Source organism: Rhinoderma darwinii, chromosome 1 (genome assembly GCF_050947455.1).
Source record: "Rhinoderma darwinii isolate aRhiDar2 chromosome 1, aRhiDar2.hap1, whole genome shotgun sequence".
Taxonomy (NCBI): Eukaryota; Metazoa; Chordata; class Amphibia; order Anura; family Rhinodermatidae; genus Rhinoderma; species Rhinoderma darwinii.
This window is the reverse complement of record NC_134687.1, coordinates 121,996,281-122,018,745: the sequence shown is the minus strand read 5'-3', so window position 1 is coordinate 122,018,745 and position 22,465 is coordinate 121,996,281. Positions and strand designations below refer to the sequence as shown.

Sequence of the window (22,465 nt, the reverse complement as noted above, 5' to 3'; positions counted from 1 at the left end):
TCCTATGTGATGAATGACAAGACAGAAGGTTCCGAAAAGTGTCTGCCCAATGATCACTACTTTATCTAAATTAAATCGAGTTCTGTATTTTGGAATTGGAGATCTTTTAAATGGGTTCTAAACTAAATTTTTTGTTCACATGGTTATGTACAGTGTCATATATATATGTATACATCTTACTACAACTCTTCTTCCATAAACATACAAATAATTTAATAAATGCAATTAGAGTAGCGATACATGCCCCTTTAGAAAAAAAAGTTAAAGCCCTTTAATTTGTCTTTTACTCAAACCAAGTGCCTGCCTGTTTGCTTGCTATAGTTTGGCATGTTTTACCATTTTTATTACTTCTTAGTTACCTGAATGTTAACTATAACATATTCCTCCAGGGGAACAACGCCTTGATCCCTTGCAGTGACTGTTAGCTGGTAGTGGGATCTTAGGTTTGCTGATAGTGTCTGGGTTGTCCATATTTCCCCACTACTAATGTTAATAAAGAAATGGTTAAGGTCCTCATCTGTAGGGATAAAAAAAAAGAATGAAAACAATATGAGTAGCAATTCATATGCAGTGAATAAAGTCCATATTAATTTAATATATAGGTGGAAAACCACTCCTGCCTTCAAGTCATCTATATATTATCCATTTCTCTCTAACATGCAGAATGTGCATATCTTATTTATATATTAAGCCAAGCATCAAGAATGTACATTTGCTGACTGGTGTACATCAACATATATTTATGTATTATTTCTTTTAATATTTCCATGTGCACTAAATACACCATTTAATGATTCCTAAATTATTACAATTTGTCTATAAACCTGCCAACCGTATGAACAGATATGTGCATAGAACATATCAAAGTACCTACATGTAAGCAGTGACTCTCAAAGGACAGAAATGAGCTCATGAGGACTGAATAGTACAATATTGGGCCCATATAGACATCCATATGGACATGCATATGTTACAAAAGTTTCCAAAATCAGTGGTAAGGTAGTGAATTTTATTTATATGGAACTTTAAATATGGAATCTACTGTATCTATAGTCCATCAGCAATTTTCTAAAGACATGGTTACTAATGATAGGCAGTACAATATTTCACGCAATGTATCAGGGGACAAGTCCCCTTTTTCTAGCAATGTATCTACTACAGTAACACATACACTGAATGGCCACTTTATTAGAGACACCCATCTAGTAGTGCATTTGACCTCTTTTGGGATTCAGAGCTGGAGCAATTTATTGGGGCATAGATTCCACTAGGTGAAATTTTTCTGCAGGAATATTGACCCATGTGACAGGAAAGCTTCTCATAGTTGTCGCCAAGGCGTCCTTTTGCCATAGGGTAGACAGCTGCCATGAAGGGATGAACTTTGTCTGCCACAAAGCTTAGGTAAGCCCTACTGTTCAAACGTCCATCCACAGGTATCAGAAGACCCAAGGTGTGCTGAGAATATATTCCCCACACCATTGCTCCACCTCCACCAGCCTGAACTGTTGACACCTGACAGAAAGGATTCATCGATTCTTGCTGCTTGTGCCAAATACTGACCCTCCCGTCAGCATGGTGCAACAGAAATCTGGATTCATGTGACCAGGCGATGTTGTTCTACTGCTCAGCAGTCCAATTCTTGCTCTTTTACCCCCTTCAGTCTTGCCTTTCTGTTTCCCTTAAGGGGGTTTTACAAAGGACAATTATCGTGCAGACGAGCATTAATATAACGCTCGTTGCCGATAATTGCCTTGTGTAAACAGGGGAACAATCAGCAGATGAACGAGCAAACACTCAATCATCTGCTGGTCGTATCGTTTTAAAAAAGTTAAATATTATCGTTGTCAGCAGCACATCTCTCTGTGTAAACAGGGAAACCCACTGCCGACATGATGATAATGGATGGGGACGAGCGATCAGAGTAACAACTGCTCGTCCCCATCCATAGCTCTGTGTGACAGGAGCAAACGAGCGCCGATCAACGATGTCTCGTTGATCGGCGCTCGCTGCACTGGCCGCTTATCAGCCGGTGTAAAAGGGCCTTTAGCAAGCAATGGCTCTTGAACTGGTTGTCTGCTGATACAACCTATCTGTGCTAAGGACACGTTCGGACACGTTAGTTGAAGCACCAGCGTTGTTTTCGGCTGCAATTTGCTTTACTGCACACACCTGCTCATCAGAACGAATTTTGACATCCTCTTCTGACCCCTTTCGCTAACGAGTTGTTTACATCCACAGGATCTCCTTTTGCTACATGTTTCTCAACACCGTTGCACAATATAATCCCACAAAGTTGGCCGTTTTTGAAATGCTGGCCCCAGCTTCCTTAGTACCGATGACCATGTCTCGCTCAGATTTTTCCATTCTAATGTGGAGCCACACTGAAACTCATCCACGGAAAACGTATTCACTCTATTTTATGCTGAACTCACGTGTCTTATTTCCATACAGGAAAGCTTCAATCCTGATAGGGCAGGTATCTTTAATAAAGTGGCCATTTGATGTATGTAGAATGACTTTTAAAATAATTAAAGGGTTTTTCCCTTCCAAGAAAGGGATGGCATACCGCTAGAATTTTCCACTACTTTATTAAAGTGGGGGTCTAACCTCTGAGACTCCTAATGAACCTAAGAATAAAGGGGCCGCAGAGCTGATTAAGCGCTGCTTCCCCTTCTTAGTTTTTCCCTACACAGTGAGTTTTCACATTCAAGTGAAAGGGGCCGTGCTGCAGTTCTCTGCACAGTGAGGTGGCCGGGAGTGCGGAAATGACACCAAAAAAAATCAGATTGAGAATAGGTAATATGCTCATCTCTACGATGTTGCCTGAAGCAGTGTGGCTTAGACGTACTGGAAATAGATGGGAAAGCTATACCTGGGCCCTCCACCCAACCACCAAGAACATCACATAGTCTAATCGATCCTACTATAGTCTGGCTTTCCTTAAACGGTTTTCCAGATTTATGTAGATAGAGCTTAACCACGATCCAGTGAAAAGTTGAGCAACTCATGGCTGAAGATTTGCTACAACTGTATCCAGTGTAGGTAACCAACTGTGAGCTAAATACATCAGCAGCACAAATCTCTCTCCAGAACTTTTATAGAAGTGAATGGAAGTTACAGAAATAGTGTAGGACAGCGAACTACTTCCGGAACTCAACAGCTACCTAAACAGTGTAGCTCATTGTGCTTTGCTGTTTACGTAACTCTTTTTCCCATGGGTGTTCTGTAAATAGCATAGCAAAATGTGCTCGGTTGTCTCCAGGAATCCCGGCAACTTCGCAACTCAGTGGCCGGAGCCCAGCATAAGCAGGTGAAGGTAGAACAGGGGCGAGTGGACCTCGTGCTAGAGATAGGTGCGGGTCGTCGAGGTAGGATCCACATCTATCGGCAATATATGGCATATACTGTGGATATGCCATAAATGTTCTAACTATAGACTCAACTTCTGTACATGGATAATAATTATTCAGGTACCGAATTGTTATAGTAAAGGGAGCAAAAGCAAATAGAACCAGGGTAAAACCAACAAAAAATTATGGAATGGGGTAATTTTTGTATGTTTGGGGTAACATACACTCTGTGTGACAGGAATGTATTAATGTCTGAGTAACACTCTTAGAAAATGTACTTCTGTCACACAAGATGTCCAATACTGGTGAATGTGGGTTTTAAGAGGTGTGCCCATTTATTGGGAGAGGGCTTTTTTTCATTGTTTCATTATTTTTTTCTAAATTGTATCTACTTATTTGTATTTTTTTATTATAATTCACGGTATTATTTTTCAATATATAATTTTTCTTATTATGGGGCACAGATAAGCAGGGAACACATGATCTGTGTGTTTCCTGCTGTGCCCATATACAGATCACTGATAACAGTAATCTAATGGTAACAGCCCATTGGATCACTGTTATCAGTCATTGTGTCATCATTGATGATGTCACAGTATGCCCTAGCAACCACTCAAATGCAGAAACAGCGACTTGTTCCTTCAGGAATTATGAGCAATTTATGCAAGTGTTTTAGTGGCAGGTAATTGTTTCTGTGATATTACAGTATATTTCATACATATAAGATGTAATTTTATTATACATTTTACAACAATATTTCGGACAGCAAACATTTAGCAGAATTCTCTCAGTAAAACAATATCAATAAAAAGTATAAAGTGTGTCTCTTACCTGAGGACATTGAGTACACTACTGTGCCATTATTAGCAGCATCAGGATCCTTGGCGTAAACAGTCGTCACGAACATATGTCCCGGCTGACCATCTGGAACCTTAGCACAAAGATAGCACATTATAGTGTAGGCTAAAAATGAAGAGAAATATGCAAGAAACACTACTGTGTGCTGTGAAAACAATGCATATTGTCATTTATACATATGGTTTGTAGCGGAGACATCAGCATGGCTACAACCTCTGTCTATATGTCCTATAAGGGACCCGCTCTGTGAGTTAGAAGGACAAGCTGCTACGTTATGTAAGAGTGGCTCCCGCTCTGGGTGACCAGCATGTAATCTTACATTTCCACTACAATGGCGGCTGCCCTGGAGATGTATGGCCAGATGTGGTTTTCCCTGGCGATAACAGCTGATCGCTGTAAAAAAAATTCACTATAAAAAAAGTTTATTTTGTGAGACAACTTCTTTTAAATAGATTAAGTGGCTCTTTGCCAAGTTTTTTGCAGTTTGTGTTAGTCCCTAATAACTGACTTTAAGGACAGAAGATTGACACCCGTCTCAACCATGGCCCCACCTTTCCCTCAAATAAACACTCAACTACCGTTATGGTGTAAGGCCATAGCAGCCATATTTAGTAACAAAAATTCTCATAAATAACTTTTCCATAAATAACTTTACATAAAATATAATGTCAAATGACAGGTAATCAACAAAACATCCTAGAAGATATTACCCTGTTCTATCTTTTTGGGGGGAAAACGATCCTAAGAGGCAGACTCCATTTTTTAACCCCTACTCTCCAAGTAAGGTAAAAACTCCTTACCCCTAGCCGTCCACACCTGGCCTAAGGGCACCGAATATAACTATCCAACTATTCCTGGGGGACTCCTTCCCCCCAGGACTCCTTTCGTTGTATTACACCTTAAATTCAGATGCACGCCCCGTTTTCGTGCACCTGACCATAACATTTCTACCTCCAAGGACCCCTTCTCCCCTCTACCAACCAACTGCTATGACAAGAATAACCCCTTATACTTGTACTGGGCGGGTGGGCGGGAACTGCTCTACACTGGTACCAACTGAGGTACCCTCCCCTTCCCACCCCCTTTATATATCCCATACCCAGGCCATACCCATACCCCCATCTAGTGGCCAAAATTTAATAGTGCAAGCCTCCATCACTAAAATCCCACTAATCCCCATTAATGATCCTGCTACTTCTCCCCCAGTCAAGCCGCACTCCGCTACGGTTTCACCCCGCTCCATTGCTCTCCTTATTTCTGATGTTTTAAGGCAATGTTTTAAAGAAACCCAGTTGCCCACTACCGATCTAAAACAGGCATTGTAAAAATATAATGTTACCTATCACTGTGGTCCTGCTGGTGGCACCAGCTGATAATGCAGCCGCCACATTTTGCTGGCATTTATAGCAGCCACCAAGTTGGCACCTTCTACATCAGATTAGCTGGTTTCTATTTGAAAGATCACACATTCACCAACTTATCAGAGCTTTTTAGTTGTCCTCAAATACACAGAAGGCCCCAGACAACCAGCTAGATTATTGCACTTATAATCTGTCTATGAGTTTTTTTCTCTCTCATAGTTGGCCATATTTTCTCATTGAGTATCGTACTGTGCCCGCCATAGGAAATGCTCCTGATGCCCATGTTCCATCCATACTGTGCACATCCACGCATAGCAGCATCATTGCACACCGAGGCCATATAATTAAGTAATGAGTTGTGTAATAGTAGCAAAGCCCATCAGTAAAATTTCGGTTTCACTTCATAGATTCAGATTCGGTGGTAAGCCTTTTTGAGCCCTATTGTGGTTGGGTCAGTTCAGTCAATAAGATTTGCAGCATATGATGTAAAAGTCTATAAGTCTGTTCGGAGACATGCTGAGAAGAACGTGAAAAACACAGGAAAATACTACGCTTTTTCACATTTCTTGTACTTTGCAATTTGGTGCAAGTAGATGTTTTAACCACTAGATGGCATCATGCACTGAATAAAAGTATTTCACAGCTATAGAACCGACAAACCTTTATATGCAGCTGCTTTCCTGATGGCAACTGGGGAAAGAATGGCTTGTTGTCATTCAGGTCAATGATTGTGATGTAAACTGCAGCTGTGGCATTACGGCGTGGCGTGCCATGATCAGTCGCCAGCACATTGAGGTGATGATACGCTTTATGTTCACGATCTAATGCTTCAGAATTGATCAGTTCACCTGTGCAAAATATAAGCAGGGACAATAAGGAATAAAAAGTTATAAAACTGTCTGTTATGTTAATGCCTGAAAGACTAAGGCCCAATGCACACGACCGTAAAAATTGTCCGTAATTTCGGAACGCAATTATGGTCCGCAATTACAAACCCATTCACTTCTATTGTTCACATACACCTTCCTTTTATTTACGGGAAGGTGTCCGAGCCGTAGAAGTGTACCGCAAAAGATAGGACATGTCCTATCTTTTTCTTTTTTGGGGTCCGTGCTCCCATACTTTGTATGGCAGCACGGGCCGAAAATGCGGGCGGCTGCCCGCAGTCGGCTGTGCCCGCAATCATGACCCGTGATTACGGGCACGGCCGTGTGCATGAGGCCTTAATCTGTAATTCCTCTATTAATCTATAAAGAAACAATGATTATGTTCATTCATTTTCTCACTGTTAAACATTTCTAGGTCATGATGAGGTTCTGAAGCATTACCTGCTGCTTGTTTCCCAGTCTATCAGCTTTTCAGCTCTTTAGATTCCTTGCCAATTCCACAGCTGGTCCAAAACAATATTGAATTGATAAAAAAAAATACTGTATCGCTGACAACTGACTGAGAATTTTATCACACCTGAATTAGGAAGCCAGATCTCATAAAACGAGAACTTACAAGGTATGTCCACCTCTGAGAATCCTTTTACAGCATATCTCTGTATTGGGTGTGTATAGGTGCGGATACTCAAGATCCAACACAAGAAGGGAGTAGAAAAGTATTAGCAGTGTAGTCACTGCCGTATGTGAGTACACTGCTAATATAAATTCCGGTCCGCCGTCGCGCTGATTATGACATTTTAATATATGTTTATAGTGCTGGCGGGGGATTGGAAATCTAGTGGCACAGTCTTCCTTCATGACGACACGACTCGTCGTCAAGTGACCAACCCCGCTGTACTCCATGTATAAGCAGTAGCAGTAGTGCAGTGACTACATAGGGTACTGCGGGGGCCGGTGACATGACGACGAGTCGTGTCGTCATGAAGGAAGACTGCGCCACTAGACTTCAGGTCTCAGGCCAGCGCTATAAAAATCCAATAAAACCTCATAATCAGCGCGACGGGGGACAGGAATGTATATTAGCAGTGTACTCACATACCGCAGTAAGTACACTGCTAATACACATTCCTCTCTAGTATATGAATATATGAAGTACAAGATATTTGTGTGTTATTACCTGTCTTGGAGTTGATATGGAAATCATTTTCCTCAGACAGCAGAAAGTATGAGAGTCGTCCATTCCTTCCAGAGTCCCTGTCCAGTGCCCCAATTGTCCCAACCACACCATGAGGAGTAGGACTTTCAGGAACAGTGAATAAATAGATGTGCTGATTGAAAATCGGGTAATTGTCATTTACATCCAAAATCTTCACAATTACAGAAGTGGTTGCCGTCTGATCCCCATCCTGGTCCATGCTCCTTGCCAGTACAATCAGATTGTATATATTTGTCTTTTCATAATCCAAAGACCGACGTAGGAAAATCCATCCTGAATTACGATTGATTCCAAAAGTAACTGAATCCGCAGGAAGTAAGGAGTAAATTATTCTAGTCTGCTGACTTTGTGTCCCATCAATGTAGGCTTTCACCTGAATGATTCTAGAGTGTATAGTGAAATCTTCATTGATTTCAACTTGATGCACCAAATTTCCAAAAGTCAAAGCATTACCAACTATTGTGACACTAATAGTTAACGTAAGAAGGGAACATAATGGGGGATGTCCATTATCTTCAGCCATTATAAGAAGAATATGTTCACAAAGCATTGTTAAAGTTGTATTAAGATACAAAATTCCAAGGTTAGGGTCAATGGTGAACATGTTTTGCTTTTCACTAGCAATGCTGTAGGTGATCAATCCATTATAGCCATCGTCAATGTCCTCTGCTTGAGCGATATACAGCGCACTTCCAGGAGGAGCTGTTTGAGGTAAGCTTATTCTTTCGTTCTCCCTTAAAAAAACAGGTGGGTTGTCATTAACGTCGTTTACCGTAATATTGACCTGCGTACTGCTGAAGACTGGAGAGGTCCCTAGCTGTGACTGAACAGTAAGAAGAATATTGGGCTGAGATTCATGATCCAAATGCTTTCTTGTTGTAATGATCCCAAACTGGGAACTTATGGAGAACAACTGATGTGGATCACCAGACAGTAATCTGTATGAAACAGGATCAATGGAATCTAAAAAAGACAATATAACAAAACAAAAATGTGTTATTAAAAGGGAACAATAAATACTGTAATAGCTACATGTCAACCAACATAGTCAAGAAAGAGAGTACTCGCAGGAATGGATGTCAACACTAGAAGAGTTTCTTTCTTATGTCCTTTCTGTATAAATATATGTAAGTTTATACTATTAATAAGGGGATTTTCTGCCCTGACAATAAGCATTAAAAAATCACGGACCGTGATTAGGGGCACAGTCGCGTGCAGGGGCCTTATCTGTGGCTGTAATTGACCATTTTCCTTTCTTCCTGTCACTCCTCCTGTTCTGAGGTCATATCCTGTGTCCTGCAGTCCTTCCTGTTTGCCAGATATGTATCTCAGAGCTAAAGAGAGGATTTTCCTTTGACCTCTATCACATTCTCAGTTCTAAAGGTACATTCAATAAATTACCTCAGGGCATAGCCATTGCATCTCCGTCACTGGATTTCTACATGCAACCGGTGTTGCTAAGGCTTCGTTCACATCTGCGTCAGGACTCCGTTCATGGGTTCTGTTGGAGCTTTTTGTCAGGGGAACCCATGAACGGAGTCCAAACTGAAACAGACGGAAACCATAGGTTTCCATTTGCATCACCATTGATTTCAATGGTGACGGATCCGGTGTAAATGGTTTCTGTTTGTCACCGTTGTGTAAGGGTTCCGTTGTTTTGACGGAATGAATAGCGCAGTCGACTACGGTATTGATTCTGTCAAAACGACTGAACCATTGCACAACGGAGACAAGTGGAAACAATTTTCACTAGATCCATCACTATCCATCACTACGGTTTCCGTTTTTCAGTCAGCGTTCCGTTTATCGGTTCCCCTGACGGAAAGTTACGACGGAACCCATGAACGCAGCCCCGATAGAGATGTGAATGAAGCCTTAGGCTGGGTTCACACGACCTATTTTCAGACATAAACGAGGCGTATTATGCCTCGTTTTACGTCTGAAAATAGGGCTACAATACGTCGGCAAACATCTGCCCATTCATTTGAATGGGTTTGCCGACGTACTGTGCAGACAACCTGTCATTTACGCGTCGTCGTTTGACAGCTGTCAAACGACGACGCGTAAAAATACAGCCTCGTCAAAAGAAGTGCAGGGCACTTATATACATTATATGCAGGGCACTTCTTTCAGACGTAATTTGAGCCGTTCTTCATTGAACTCAATGACGCACAGCTCAAAATTTACGTCTGTCAGAGAAGCCTCGCAAAATGCGAGGAGGAGCATTTACGTGTGAAACGAGGCAGCTGTTTTCTCCTGAAAACGGTCTGTCTTTTCAGACGTAAAAGCCAGCTACCGTGTGCACATACCCTTAGGGAATGAGTATAGCGAGTTCACTATCTTCCATTGCTTGTACCAGAGATTGCCACCCACACTGATCAGAGATTTGTCTTACGTATATCAGTGGCAGAATAGTTTTCTTTACCATTAGTCATGCGATATCTCAAATCAGTCAAAAAGCCACAACACAACAAAACGTGTGCAGATTATATCTGGGCAGTAGTTACATCAGTGGACAATATAAATACAATAGTAAACATAACCTTTATTTTCACCTCAAAAGAACCTGCTACGTTCCCTTCTATGCCTAAGTGTCGAAATGCCAAAAGAAGACCCTTTTTGTGTATGATAAACTATAGGGCATGTTAGGCGTACACATCAGGAGAATTTCTGGGGTATAAACCAAAGATTGACACCTAATGTCATCTGAGCCTAGCTTATGGCCGGCAGACATGAAGAGGGGCAAAGGCAGAAGTGTTTGTGTATATCTAGTTCCACATAGCAAACAAAATGCATATGATTGCAACTTTCTGGCCCCAATAACAGGACGGGATAGGGCATCTACAAACTCAAGATTTCGCTGTACTCTGTAAACAGGATTTTTAAATCCCATTCACTACAGTGAGTCATGTTATTCCACTCTTTCTGCACCGTTCCTTGCTACAGACAGTGGTAGTACGAGTAATGGAAGAGAGTGGTAGCTCATGACTTTAGGCTCAGGCTACACTCAGGGTTTGTTTTGTAGTCTGTAACTATGGAATCACATTAGAAGGAGCTGTTGACACAAAAAGGCAGGATTTTTTTATTTTCAAAGTTGCTTCATTTTCTTATTTTTGTTGGTTTATTTTATATTGTTGATGCATTGAAGCAATAAACAAAATTGTTTGCAATAGAGCACATAGTCTGTGCATTATCTGCTTGAAGCAATAGGTCGACTCATCTACATAGTATACATGTATGATTATCACATTCCCAAGTCTGGCATTGCCAAATTATCGTAACAGACCCATTGATAGAGGTACTATATGATATAAAAAGAGAGTAATACATAGGACATTTTTACAGGTGAGACAATGTGATTCAACTGACAAGTTGACAATCCACTGCCAACTATCAAATGCCACTAGTCCTCAGAAGAAAAAATAATGTATCGTTTTCGTATAGATCCCAATGGATAACATCTCAAAAGAAAATTGTGGTGCTCGGAGCTGGCATTTATACACCTGCAGGCAATGCGTACTATGCACCAAACACAAACTACGGTACATCTAATTGCTTGCTATAGTAACCAACATTTTAACAGATTTCATGTAAATTTTTCACCCAATACCAAATTATATTTGTGCAGAATTGAGGACAGAGAAATATCCAGGAGTTATTGTATAAATTACAACATTAAATCATCAGCCGGCAATGTTAAATGAGCATAGCCCTTTCAGACTATAGTAAGAGTAATCCTGTGACAGATGGAGAATTATACATGCTGCAAAACTGTTTAGCGAACACTCCAGTAAATGTATTGTACAAGCAATTATATGTGCGGCTAGTAAATGTACTGTACAAGCAGTTATATGTGCGGCTGGATGTGCGGCTAGTAAATGTACTGTACAAGCAGTTATATGTGGGGCTAGATATGCGGCTAGTAAATGTACTGTACAAGCAGTTATATGTGGGGCTAGATGTGCAGCTAGTAAATGTACTGTACAAGCAGTTATATGTGGGGCTAGATGTGCGGCTAGTAAATGTACTGTACAAGCAGTTATATGTGCGGCTAGATGTGCGGCTAGTAAATGTACTGTACAAGCAGTTATATGTGGGGCTAGATGTGCGGCTAGTAAATGTACTGTACAAGCAATTATATGTGGGGCTAGATGTGCGGCTAGTAAATGTACTGTACAAGCAGTTATTTGTGGGGCTAGATGTGCGGCTAGTAAATGTACTGTACAAGCAGTTATATGTGGGGCTAGATGTGCAGCTAGTAAATGTACTGTACAAGCAGTTATATGTGGGGCTAGATGTGCGGCTAGTAAATGTACTGTACAAGCAGTTATATGTGGGGCTAGATGTGCAGCTAGTAAATGTACTGTACAAGCAGTTATATGTGGGGCTAGATGTGCGGCTAGTAAATGTACTGTACAAGCAGTTATATGTGGGGCTAGATGTGCGGCTAGTAAATGTACTGTACAAGCAGTTATATGTGCAGCTAGATGTGCGGCTAGTAAATGTACTGTACAAGCAATTATATGTGGGGCTAGATGTGCGGCTAGTAAATGTACTGTACAAGCAGTTATATGTGGGGCTAGATGTGCGGCTAGTAAATGTACTGTACAAGCAGTTATATGTGGGGCTAGATGTGCGGCTAGTAAATGTACTGTACAAGCAGTTATATGAGCGGCTAGATGTGCAGCTAGTAAATGTACTGTACAAGCAGTTATATGTGGGGCTAGATGTGCGGCTAGTAAATGTACTGTACAAGCAGTTATATGTGCGGCTGGATGTGCCGCTAGTAAATGTACTGAACAAGCAGTTATATGTGGGGCTAGATGTGCAGCTAGTAAATGTACTGTACAAGCAGTTATATGTGGGGCTAGATGTGCGGCTAGTAAATGTACTGTACAAGCAGTTATATGTGCGGCTGGATGTGCGGCTAGTAAATGTACTGTACAAGCAATTATATGTGCGGCTGGATGTGCCGCTAGTAAATGTACTGTACAAGCAGTTATATGTGGGGCTAGATGTGCAGCTAGTAAATGTACTGTACAAGCAGTTATATGTGGGGCTAGATGTGCGGCTAGTAAATGTACTGTACAAGCAGTTATATGTGGGGCTAGATGTGCAGCTAGTAAATGTACTGTACAAGCAGTTATATGTGGGGCTAGATGTGCGGCTAGTAAATGTACTGTACAAGCAGTTATATGTGGGGCTAGATGTGCGGCTAGTAAATGTACTGTACAAGCAGTTATATGTGGGGCTAGATGTGCAGCTAGTAAATGTACTGTACAAGCAGTTATATGTGGGGCTAGATGTGCGGCTAGTAAATGTACTGTACAAGCAGTTATATGTGCGGCTAGATGTGCGGCTAGTAAATGTACTGTACAAGCAGTTATATGTGGGGCTAGATGTGCAGCTAGTAAATGTACTGTACAAGCAGTTATATGTGGGGCTAGATGTGCAGCTAGTAAATGTACTGTACAAGCAGTTATATGTGGGGCTAGATGTGCGGCTAGTAAATGTACTGTACAAGCAGTTATATGTGCGGCTGGATGTGCAGCTAGTAAATGTACTGTACAAGCAGTTATATGTGGGGCTAGATGTGCGGCTAGTAAATGTACTGTACAAGCAGTTATATGTGCAGCTAGATGTGCGGCTAGTAAATGTACTGTACAAGCAGTTATTTGTGGGGCTAGATGTGCGGCTAGTAAATGTACTGTACAAGCAATTATATGAGCGGCTAGATGTGCGGCTAGTAAATGTACTGTACAAGCAGTTATATGTGCAGCTAGATGTGCGGCTAGTAAATGTACTGTACAAGCAGTTATATGTGGGGCTAGATGTGCGGCTAGTAAATGTACTGTACAAGCAGTTATATGTGCAACTAGATGTGCGGCTAGTAAATGTACTGTACAAGCAGTTATATGTGGGGCTAGATGTGCGGCTAGTAAATGTACTGTACAAGCAATTATATGAGCGGCTAGATGGGCGGCTAGTAAATGTACTGTACAAGCAGTTATATGTGGGGCTAGATGTGCGGCTAGTAAATGTACTGTACAAGCAGTTATATGTGCGGCTAGATGTGCGGCTAGTAAATGTACTGTGCAAGCAGTTATATGTGGGGCTAGATGTGCGGCTAGTAAATGTACTGTGCAAGCAGTTATATGTGGGGCTAGATGTGCGGCTAGTAAATGTACTGTACAAGCAGTTATATGTGGGGCTAGATGTGCGGCTAGTAAATGTACTGTGCAAGCAGTTATATGTGGGGCTAGATGTGCGGCTAGTAAATGTACTGTACAAGCAATTATATGTGTGGCTAGTAAATGTACTGTACAAGCAGTTATATGTGGGGCTAGATGTGCGGCTAGTAAATGTACTGTACAAGCAGTTATATGTGGGGCTAGATGTGCGGCTAGTAAATGTACTGTACAAGCAGTTATATGTGGGGCTAGATGTGCAGCTAGTAAATGTACTGTACAAGCAGTTATATGTGGGGCTAGATGTGCGGCTAGTAAATGTACTGTACAAGCAGTTATATGTGCGGCTGGATGTGCGGCTAGTAAATGTACTGTACAAGCAGTTATATGTGGGGCTAGATGTGCGGCTAGTAAATGTACTGTACAAGCAGTTATATGTGCGGCTGGATGTGCGGCTAGTAAATGTACTGTACAAGCAATTATATGTGCGGCTGGATGTGCGGCTAGTAAATGTACTGTACAAGCAGTTATATGTGGGGCTAGATGTGCGGCTAGTAAATGTACTGTACAAGCAGTTATATGTGGGGCTAGATGTGCAGCTAGTAAATGTACTGTACAAGCAATTATATGTGGGGCTAGATGTGCAGCTAGTAAATGTACTGTACAAGCAGTTATATGTGGGGCTAGATGTGCGGCTAGTAAATGTACTGTACAAGCAGTTATATGTGGGGCTAGATGTGCGGCTAGTAAATGTACTGTACAAGCAGTTATATGTGCGGCTGGATGTGCCGCTAGTAAATGTACTGTACAAGCAGTTATATGTGCGGCTGGATTTGCAGCTAGTAAATGTACTGTACAAGTAATTATAACCAGTCCAGACTAGACTGGTCCACTCCCGGGCCGACATCGACACCAGTGAGAACGCCGCTGCAAGACTCGGGGGGCTGTCTGTGGAGCTATCTACTGGGGGGCTGTGTGTGGAGCTATCTACTGGGGGGCTGTGTGTGGAGCTATCTACTGGGGGGCTGTGTGTGGAGCTATCTACTAGGGGGCTGTGTGTGTAGCTATCTACTGGGGGCTGTGTGTGGAGCTATCTACTGTGGGGCTGTGTGTGGAGCTATCTACAGGGGGCTGTGTGTGGAGCAATCTACTGGGGGGCTGTATATGGAGCTATCTACAGGGGGCTGTGTGTGGCGCTATTTACAGGGGGGCTGTATCTGGCGCTATCTAAGGGGTGGGCTGTGTGTGGAGCTATCTACAGGGGGCTGTGTGTGGACCTATCTACTGGGGGGCTGTATGTGGCGCTATCTACAGGTGGGCTGTATCTGATGCTATGTACAGGGGGGTTGTGTGTGGAGCTATCTACACGGGGGCTGTATCTGGCGCTATGTACAGGGGGGCTGTGTCTAGAACTATCTACAGGGGGCTGTGTATGGAGCTATCTACGGGGGGCTGTATCTGGCGCTATGTACAGGGAGGCTGTGTCTGGAGCTATCTACAGGGAGCTGTGTGTGGCGCTATGTACAGGGGGCTGTATCTGGCGCTATGTACATGGGGGCTGTATCTGGAGCTATCTACAGGGGGGCTGTGTGGGGCACTATCTACAGGGGGACTGTATCTGGCGCTATTACAGGGGGGCTGTGTCTGGAGCCATCTACAGGGGGGCTGTGTGTGGAGCTATCTTCAGGGGGGCTGTGTGTGGAGCTATCTACAGGGGGGGCTGTGTGTGGAGCTATCTACAGGGGGGCTGTGTGTGGCACTTCTACAGGGGGCTGTATCTGGCGCGAGCTACAGGGGTGCTCTGGTGGATGGTTTTTCCTTTTACCGGTAGTAGAGTTACACAACTGGAAAAAAAAATCCCCATCATGTAACTCTGCTACCTGTCAAAAAGTCATCCACCACAGGGTCTCACTCTTGACTTTCATTGTTCTCAGCCTTTTAGTTTGTCCTGCAGCTGCTGCTGCCGTGATGAGTAAATGTTATACCCAAGTTAGGAAAACTAACACAAAGACCTGAAATATAATATCTGTGATATCCAGACAGTCCAGAGATCCGCAGTGAGAATGTGCGCTTCTTATTTGCAGAAGGATCTGGCCGTGATTTGATGTGTTTATGCCGGATATTGGGCGTGGCTAGGGGCGTGGCTTCAAATGTTCCTTTTTTCCGAATTCAAAAGTTGGGAGGTATGGTACTGTGAAACTATTTATATGTGCGGCCTGGATGTGCGGCTAGTAAATGTACTGTACAAGCAATTGTATGTGTGGCTAAATGTGCGGCTAGTAAATGTACTGTACAAGCAATTATATGTGTGGCTAAATGTGCGGCTAGTAAATGTACTGTACAAGCAGTTATATGTGGGGCTAGATGTGCGGCTAGTAAATGTACTGTACAAGCAATTGTATGTGTGGCTAAATGTGCGGCTAGTAAATGTACTGTACAAGCAATTATATGTGTGGCTAAATGTGCGGCTAGTAAATGTACTGTACAAGCAGTTATATGTGGGGCTAGATGTGCGGCTAGTAAATGTACTGTACAAGCAATTGTATGTGTGGCTAAATGTGCGGCTAGTAAATGTACTGTACAAGCAGTTATATGTGGGGCTAGATGTGCGGCTAGTAAATGTACTGTACAAGCAGTTATATGTGGGGCTAGATGTGCGGCTAGTAAATGTACTGTACAAGCAATTGTATGTGTGGCTAAATGTGCGGCTAGTAAATGTACTGTACAAGCAGTTATATGTGGGGCTAGATGTGCGGCTAGTAAATGTACTGTACAAGCAATTGTATGTGTGGCTAAATGTGCGGCAAGTAAATGTACTGTACAAGCAATTATATGTGCGGCTAGATGTGCCGCTAGTAAATGTACTGTACAAGCAATTATATGTGCGGCTAGTAAATTTACCGTACAAGCAATTGTATGTGCGGCTAGTAAATTTACTGTACAAGCAATTATATGTGTGGATAGATGTGCGGCTAGTAAATGTACTGTAAAAGCAATTACATGTGCGGCCTGGATGTGCGGCTAGTAAGTGTACTGTACAAGCAATTATAAGTGCGGTCTGGATGTGTGGCTAGTAAATGTACTGTACAAGCAATTCTATGTGCGACTAGTAAATGTACTGTACAAGCAAATGTATGAAAAGTAACTATGAATTTGGTAAAATATTCTCAGGGCAGTTGATCACTTCCGGTTTCCCACTCAATGGTGGACATAGGTCTGCAGGCAAAGCTATCGTATTAGTTTAACTCGTGAGTTTTAATGGTATTAGAAAAAAAAAAAGAAAAAAATATCTCTGCTATATCGGTGGATTAAATTGCCATTAAACTTTTTATTGCTGAATACCTGCTGATGGTAGCTATTTGGGTTTGTAGTAAGTTTACTTGCAGTCCTATGTAAGAATGTATAACGGTTCAAACCGGTTTGTTTGTGGATCCTCTGTGTCGTCTGGGAGATGGTGCTTGTAACCCAGGGCAACGCTTGGCACAGCAGGTTTAGAGGCAGTCAGATGAATAGGCCAGACGTCAGGACAGGCAGCAGACGTCGTTACGGGTATGGATAGCAATAGGTCAAGGTAGGCGGCAGGCAAGGATAGTACAAGTTCAGGCAGAGGTCACAAAGGGAAATCCAGACAAAAGGTAGAAGGCAAGGTAACAGGGAGATTGGGGTACAGGGAAGCTCACAGGGATAAATTGGTTGAACAAGCAAGGATCTGAAGGAGGAGGATCCTTAAATAGGAAGTCTTAGGATTTTGGCACGCGCTGGCCCTTTAAGAAAGGAAGAGTCTAGTGGCTGCAGCCGCATATGGTGGATGACGGCCGTGGAGGGAGGTGAGAGATGCAGTTACCTGATGACGCCCAGAGCCTGCAGAGCGTCTGGATCGGGTGAGTGGAGCTCGGGACGAGCATGAGGGAATGGAGTGCACGGGAACTGGAGCAGAGGCCGTAGAAGCAGCGGGGAACGGCGCGGCAGCCGTTACAGAATGCAGGTACAATAAATCATATTATTAATATGATTTGAGCCAAATTCAACTCTACGGGATCAAATTTTTTTTTTAAACTCGTTTTATTGTAGTAGTACATACAAAAACCATTCATGAAAACAGAAACATTAACAATCCTGCATACAATGAATTTACATTAGAAACAATAATATCACATTATACATAAAAGTGAGTCACAGGAGACCTCGGATAGCCACTGCACGCAGGCAGATCAGAGTCCCTTGTATTTTGATCAAACAGAAATGCAGAGTGCAGTCAGCTACCAAGTCCATGCTCCAGGAACACAAGTAAGGTAACAAGTATCTAGCCTTAGGAATCTCAATCCCCCCCTACGTTAAGTGGTAAGGACACTCTAAGGTCGCCCACACTGAAAGAAGTAAGAGGTGAGGAGCACCACCCTAACCAAATTTGCAAGAATTTATGTTGGCATCCTCTATGCTTATACACTACATTTTCATATGGGAGAATAGCATTAACCAATTTTTTCCATTGTGAGGCATCCAGAGAAGTGTCCCCCATCCACCGGATGGCTATCGCTTTTCTAGCCAAGAAAAGGACTTCTCGCAGGAATATACCCTCATAGTGTGACCAGGCCCCGTCTCCCAACATCCCCAGTAAGCAGAGACCGGGTTCACACGGAACCAAACTGTTCATGATTGAGGATATTAGTTGTGTTACCTCCTTCCAAAAATTGGCTATGACTGGGCACAACCACATCATGTGATCAAACCCGGCCTGGTCTTGAGAGCATCGATGGCATCGTGTACTGGACGCCCTTCCCATCCGAAATAGCCTGACAGGGGTAATATAGCATCTGTGTATGATGTACAATTGCGTCTATTTCTTATTCGCTGCAGGCGAGACCACGAGATGCAACCTCATGGCCTCCCCCCAATCCTCAGTGGATAGTGTGGGGATAAGAACCCTCCATCCGACCTCAACCGAAATCTCAGCATGAGCGACCCTCTGAGACAGAAGGTAAGTATATAGGGCCGATACCATCCCCCTCGGTCCCTGTGTTCACAGAATGCCAATAAGCGGCAGTGAAGAAATGGACCTCTGATCCTCCCTGAACTGGGATTGTAGAGCATGCCTAATCTGAACACACCGGAATGTATCTCTCTCAGGAACCTGGAATGTATCCTGTATCTCTCTGGCAGATATCATATGCCCCTTATCGTCTATCAGGTTTTGCACCTCTGTTACTCCCAGTTCAGTCCAAAAATCGGAATCCCGCATCCCCCTAAAATGAGACAACCCCGGATGAGACCAAAGAGGCATTTCTGCAACTATGTATGCCCAATTCAAGACTGCCTTAGCGTGAGACCAAACCTGCCTAGCTAATTTGAGTATTGGCAGGGAGTTCCTAGGGCTATATCCATGCGGCTCAAGTATGGGCCACAAAGAAGGGATCCGGAGGAAATGGGCTAAGTGGAGTTCCGCATTAGGCATTGGGTCCTCAGCCACCAATGATTTAATATACCTTATCTGGCCTGCCAAGTAGTAAAGGAACATATCAAGTAGAGCGGCCCCAGCCTGTTCCTTGGGTCGTTGGAGCGTGCTAAGTTTAAGCTTGGGGCGGCTCTCCCCCCAGACAAAGGAGGAAAATAAAGAACCCACCAGGGTAAAGAAACGTTTAGGAACCAAGGTATGCGCGTGTTCCAAGAGATATAACATTTTGGGCAAATATATCATCTTAATAAAATTTATTCTACCCGCGGTCGATATAGGGAGCGCCTTCCAAACAGCAAATTTATCTCTCAGATATGTCAGCAAGGGGTAGATATTAAGATCATATGAATTGACACTATTCCTGACTATTAGGACCCCTAGGTATTGAAAACATGAGACCACCTGTAAGCCATGAAAATCCGTGCCCCACCCACAGTTATCCGGTCTAAGAGGCATAAGATAAGATTTGCTCCAATTAATATAGAGGCCCGAGAACTGCCCGAACTCTTCCAGTATCATAATTGCTCTAGGCAAGGATGCGTTTGGATTAGCCATATACAGTATCATGTCATCAGCATAGAGACCGATACGATCCTCATGTGGTCCTATGCGAATGCCCTGAAAAGCCGCGTCTTGGCGGATGCGGATAGCCAGGGGTTCAATAGCCACCGCGAACAGAAGAGGGGACAGGGGACACCCCTGCCTCGTACCTCTATGGAGACGGAAGGAGGGGGACAAAATCCCATTGACCACCACCGATGCTCTGGGATCTTTATATGGATTTTAATCCATTTGAGGAAGCTCTCGCCAAATCCAAATCTGCGGAGAACCTCAAACAGAAAAGGCCACTCCACTGAATCAAAAGCCTTAGCCGCATCCAATGAGGCCAATGCCCAGTCCTGTTGCTCCCACCAACCTATTTGAGTCACCACCTGAGCTCTGCGGATATTATCCGATGTTGATTTGCCTGGGATAAAACCGGATTGATCTGGATGTATAATGTCTGTGATAGCACCGCTGAGTCTATTTGCTAAGAGTTTGGTTAAAATTTTATAATCCACATTGAGTAGGGATATCGGGCGTTACGATCCACACTCCTCTGAGCTTTTACCCGGTTTCAAAATGACCACTATAGTGGCATCTTTCAGCGAGTCAAGTAACTCACCCCTCTGAAAGGCATCCTCAAATACATTTAACAGCTGGGGTGATAGAATATCCGCATATTGAATATACACCTCTAGGGGGAGACCATCCGGACCCGACGCCTTCCCTTTTGTCATGGACGACAAGCAGTCCTCAATCTCCTGTACCGAGAAAGGGGCCTCTAACTTTACTCTATTCTCCTCTGATAACACAGGAAAGCTTGCCCCATCTAAATAGGTGTCCAGATCTTCCATAGAGTACGTTGCCTGCGAAGTGTAGAGCTCCCTATAAAAGTCTGCAAACCTGTTCAGTATGTCTAACGGTGTAGTAGCCGTGTCCTGGTTAGGTTGGGAAATGCGTAACACCGGGGGAGACATGGTATTCTGTTTCGCTATTTGTGCCAACAGCTTACTTGACTGATTACCGTGCTCAAAAAAAGTTTGTTTGGAGAAGAATATCTTTCTAGCTGCCTTTTCCCTGACAAGAAACAAATATTGTCTACCCACGGCCAGCCAAGCTTCTCTATTAACCTGGGATGGGTCCCGTACAAAATTATCCTCCAATTCCCTGCATTGCTGTGCTAGATCCACTTCTTGTCTGGCTGAAGAGCATTTGACATAGGATATAGAAGAACGCAAACACCCTCTCAGATATGCCTTTAATGTATCCCATAACAATGCTCCATTCTGTTCCTGTGAATGGACCCCTAAGAAGACATCTAATTGGTCAGTAATTCTGTCATTATCCTTAAACATTTGCAACCAAAATGGGTGTATCTTGAGAGCACCCTGCACTCCCTCTGACCGCTGGCTCAGTTGTAGGAGAATCGGACTATGATCTGACACCCCCCTGGGCAGATGTTCTATAGATTCCATGCTAGAGAAAACATGTAGTCAATGCGTGACAATGCGTTAAACTGGGGGGTATGGCACGTGTACTCTCTTATTCCCGGGTGGCTCACCCTCCACAGATCTAGCCAACCTATTTCCACCATCAGAGAAGCTAGCTGTGTGGGACTCGCGGGGTTCCGGGGGGTGGTCCTGTCAGTAAAGCGAGCCATGAGAGGGTCTATGATGAGGTTCAGGTCCCCCATTAATATAACCCGCGTATCCTGATAAGTGGATGCAAAGGAGATGGCCTCACTGATTATGTCTATTGAGCCCTGTGGTGGGTTGTACATACCAATTATAACATAAGGGATAAAATTCACATTAGCATGAACGAACACATATCTGCCGTCGGCATCTATTCTAGTGTGTAGGGCCTCCCAGCGGAGATTTCTATGTATCAACAGTGACACTCCCCGTGACGCTGAGGATCTAGTGGCATGCCGCCCCCATTGAATCCATGATTTACTCAACATGTGCACCTTATCTGCCGTAAGATGCGTTTCCTGAAGGCAAATAATATGAGGCATGTGTCTCCGCAGCACAGAAAAAATCATATTTCTCTTACCCGGCGTTCCCATCCCCCTCACATTCCAGGACATCAATTTAAGTGTCGCCATATTCCCTACCATACCATATCTCTAGGAGTAAGTCCCTGGACTCATAGCCTACCCTGACCAGCGAACAGTAGTAGTGGGGCCCAGTTTCCATGTCATCATGTAGCAGGCACAAAAAACAGTATAGAACCTTAAACCAATAACTTTGAACATCAAAGCTCATCAGGAGCCGCATAAGCCTACAAGGCATAAGAATACAAAAAATCGGGGTAGTTTCCACTGTTAAGGTTATTGACACAGTGAAATCAAGATAGGCAGTAATACCTTTTAATGGCTTCACCCCTTGTTAAAGAGGCTCTGTCACCAGATTTTGCAACCCCTATCTCCTATTGCAGCAGATCGGCACTGCAATGTAGATAAGAGTAACGTTTTTGTTTTGTTTTTTAAACGAGCATTTTTGGCCAAGTTATGACCATTTTTAGATTTATGCAAATTAGGCTTTCTAAAGTACAACTGGGCGTGTTTAAAGTTAAAGTACAAGTGGGCGTGTATTGTGTATGTACATC

At 43.2% G+C, this 22,465-nt stretch overlaps 1 protein-coding gene and 1 long non-coding RNA gene across 2 annotated transcripts in view; one reads left to right on the top strand and one right to left on the bottom strand.

Moving 5' to 3' along the window:
• The window catches only part of DCHS2 (dachsous cadherin-related 2), a 310,518-nt gene that overhangs the window by 66,175 nt on the left and 221,878 nt on the right, over window positions 1-22,465 (bottom strand). The window contains exons 5-8 of the mRNA XM_075860333.1: window positions 7,634-8,635; window positions 6,230-6,417; window positions 4,182-4,281; window positions 360-517 (exon numbers count right to left, since the gene is read on the bottom strand). Of these exons, the coding sequence (XP_075716448.1) occupies window positions 360-517; window positions 4,182-4,281; window positions 6,230-6,417; window positions 7,634-8,635 (1,448 nt within the window). The remainder of the gene's footprint in view (window positions 1-359; window positions 518-4,181; window positions 4,282-6,229; window positions 6,418-7,633; window positions 8,636-22,465) is intronic.
• Window positions 3,952-7,795, top strand: LOC142753935 (uncharacterized). The gene is made up of 3 exons (XR_012883016.1): window positions 3,952-4,032; window positions 6,872-7,075; window positions 7,670-7,795. It is a non-coding gene; the product is annotated as an uncharacterized LOC142753935 (long non-coding RNA).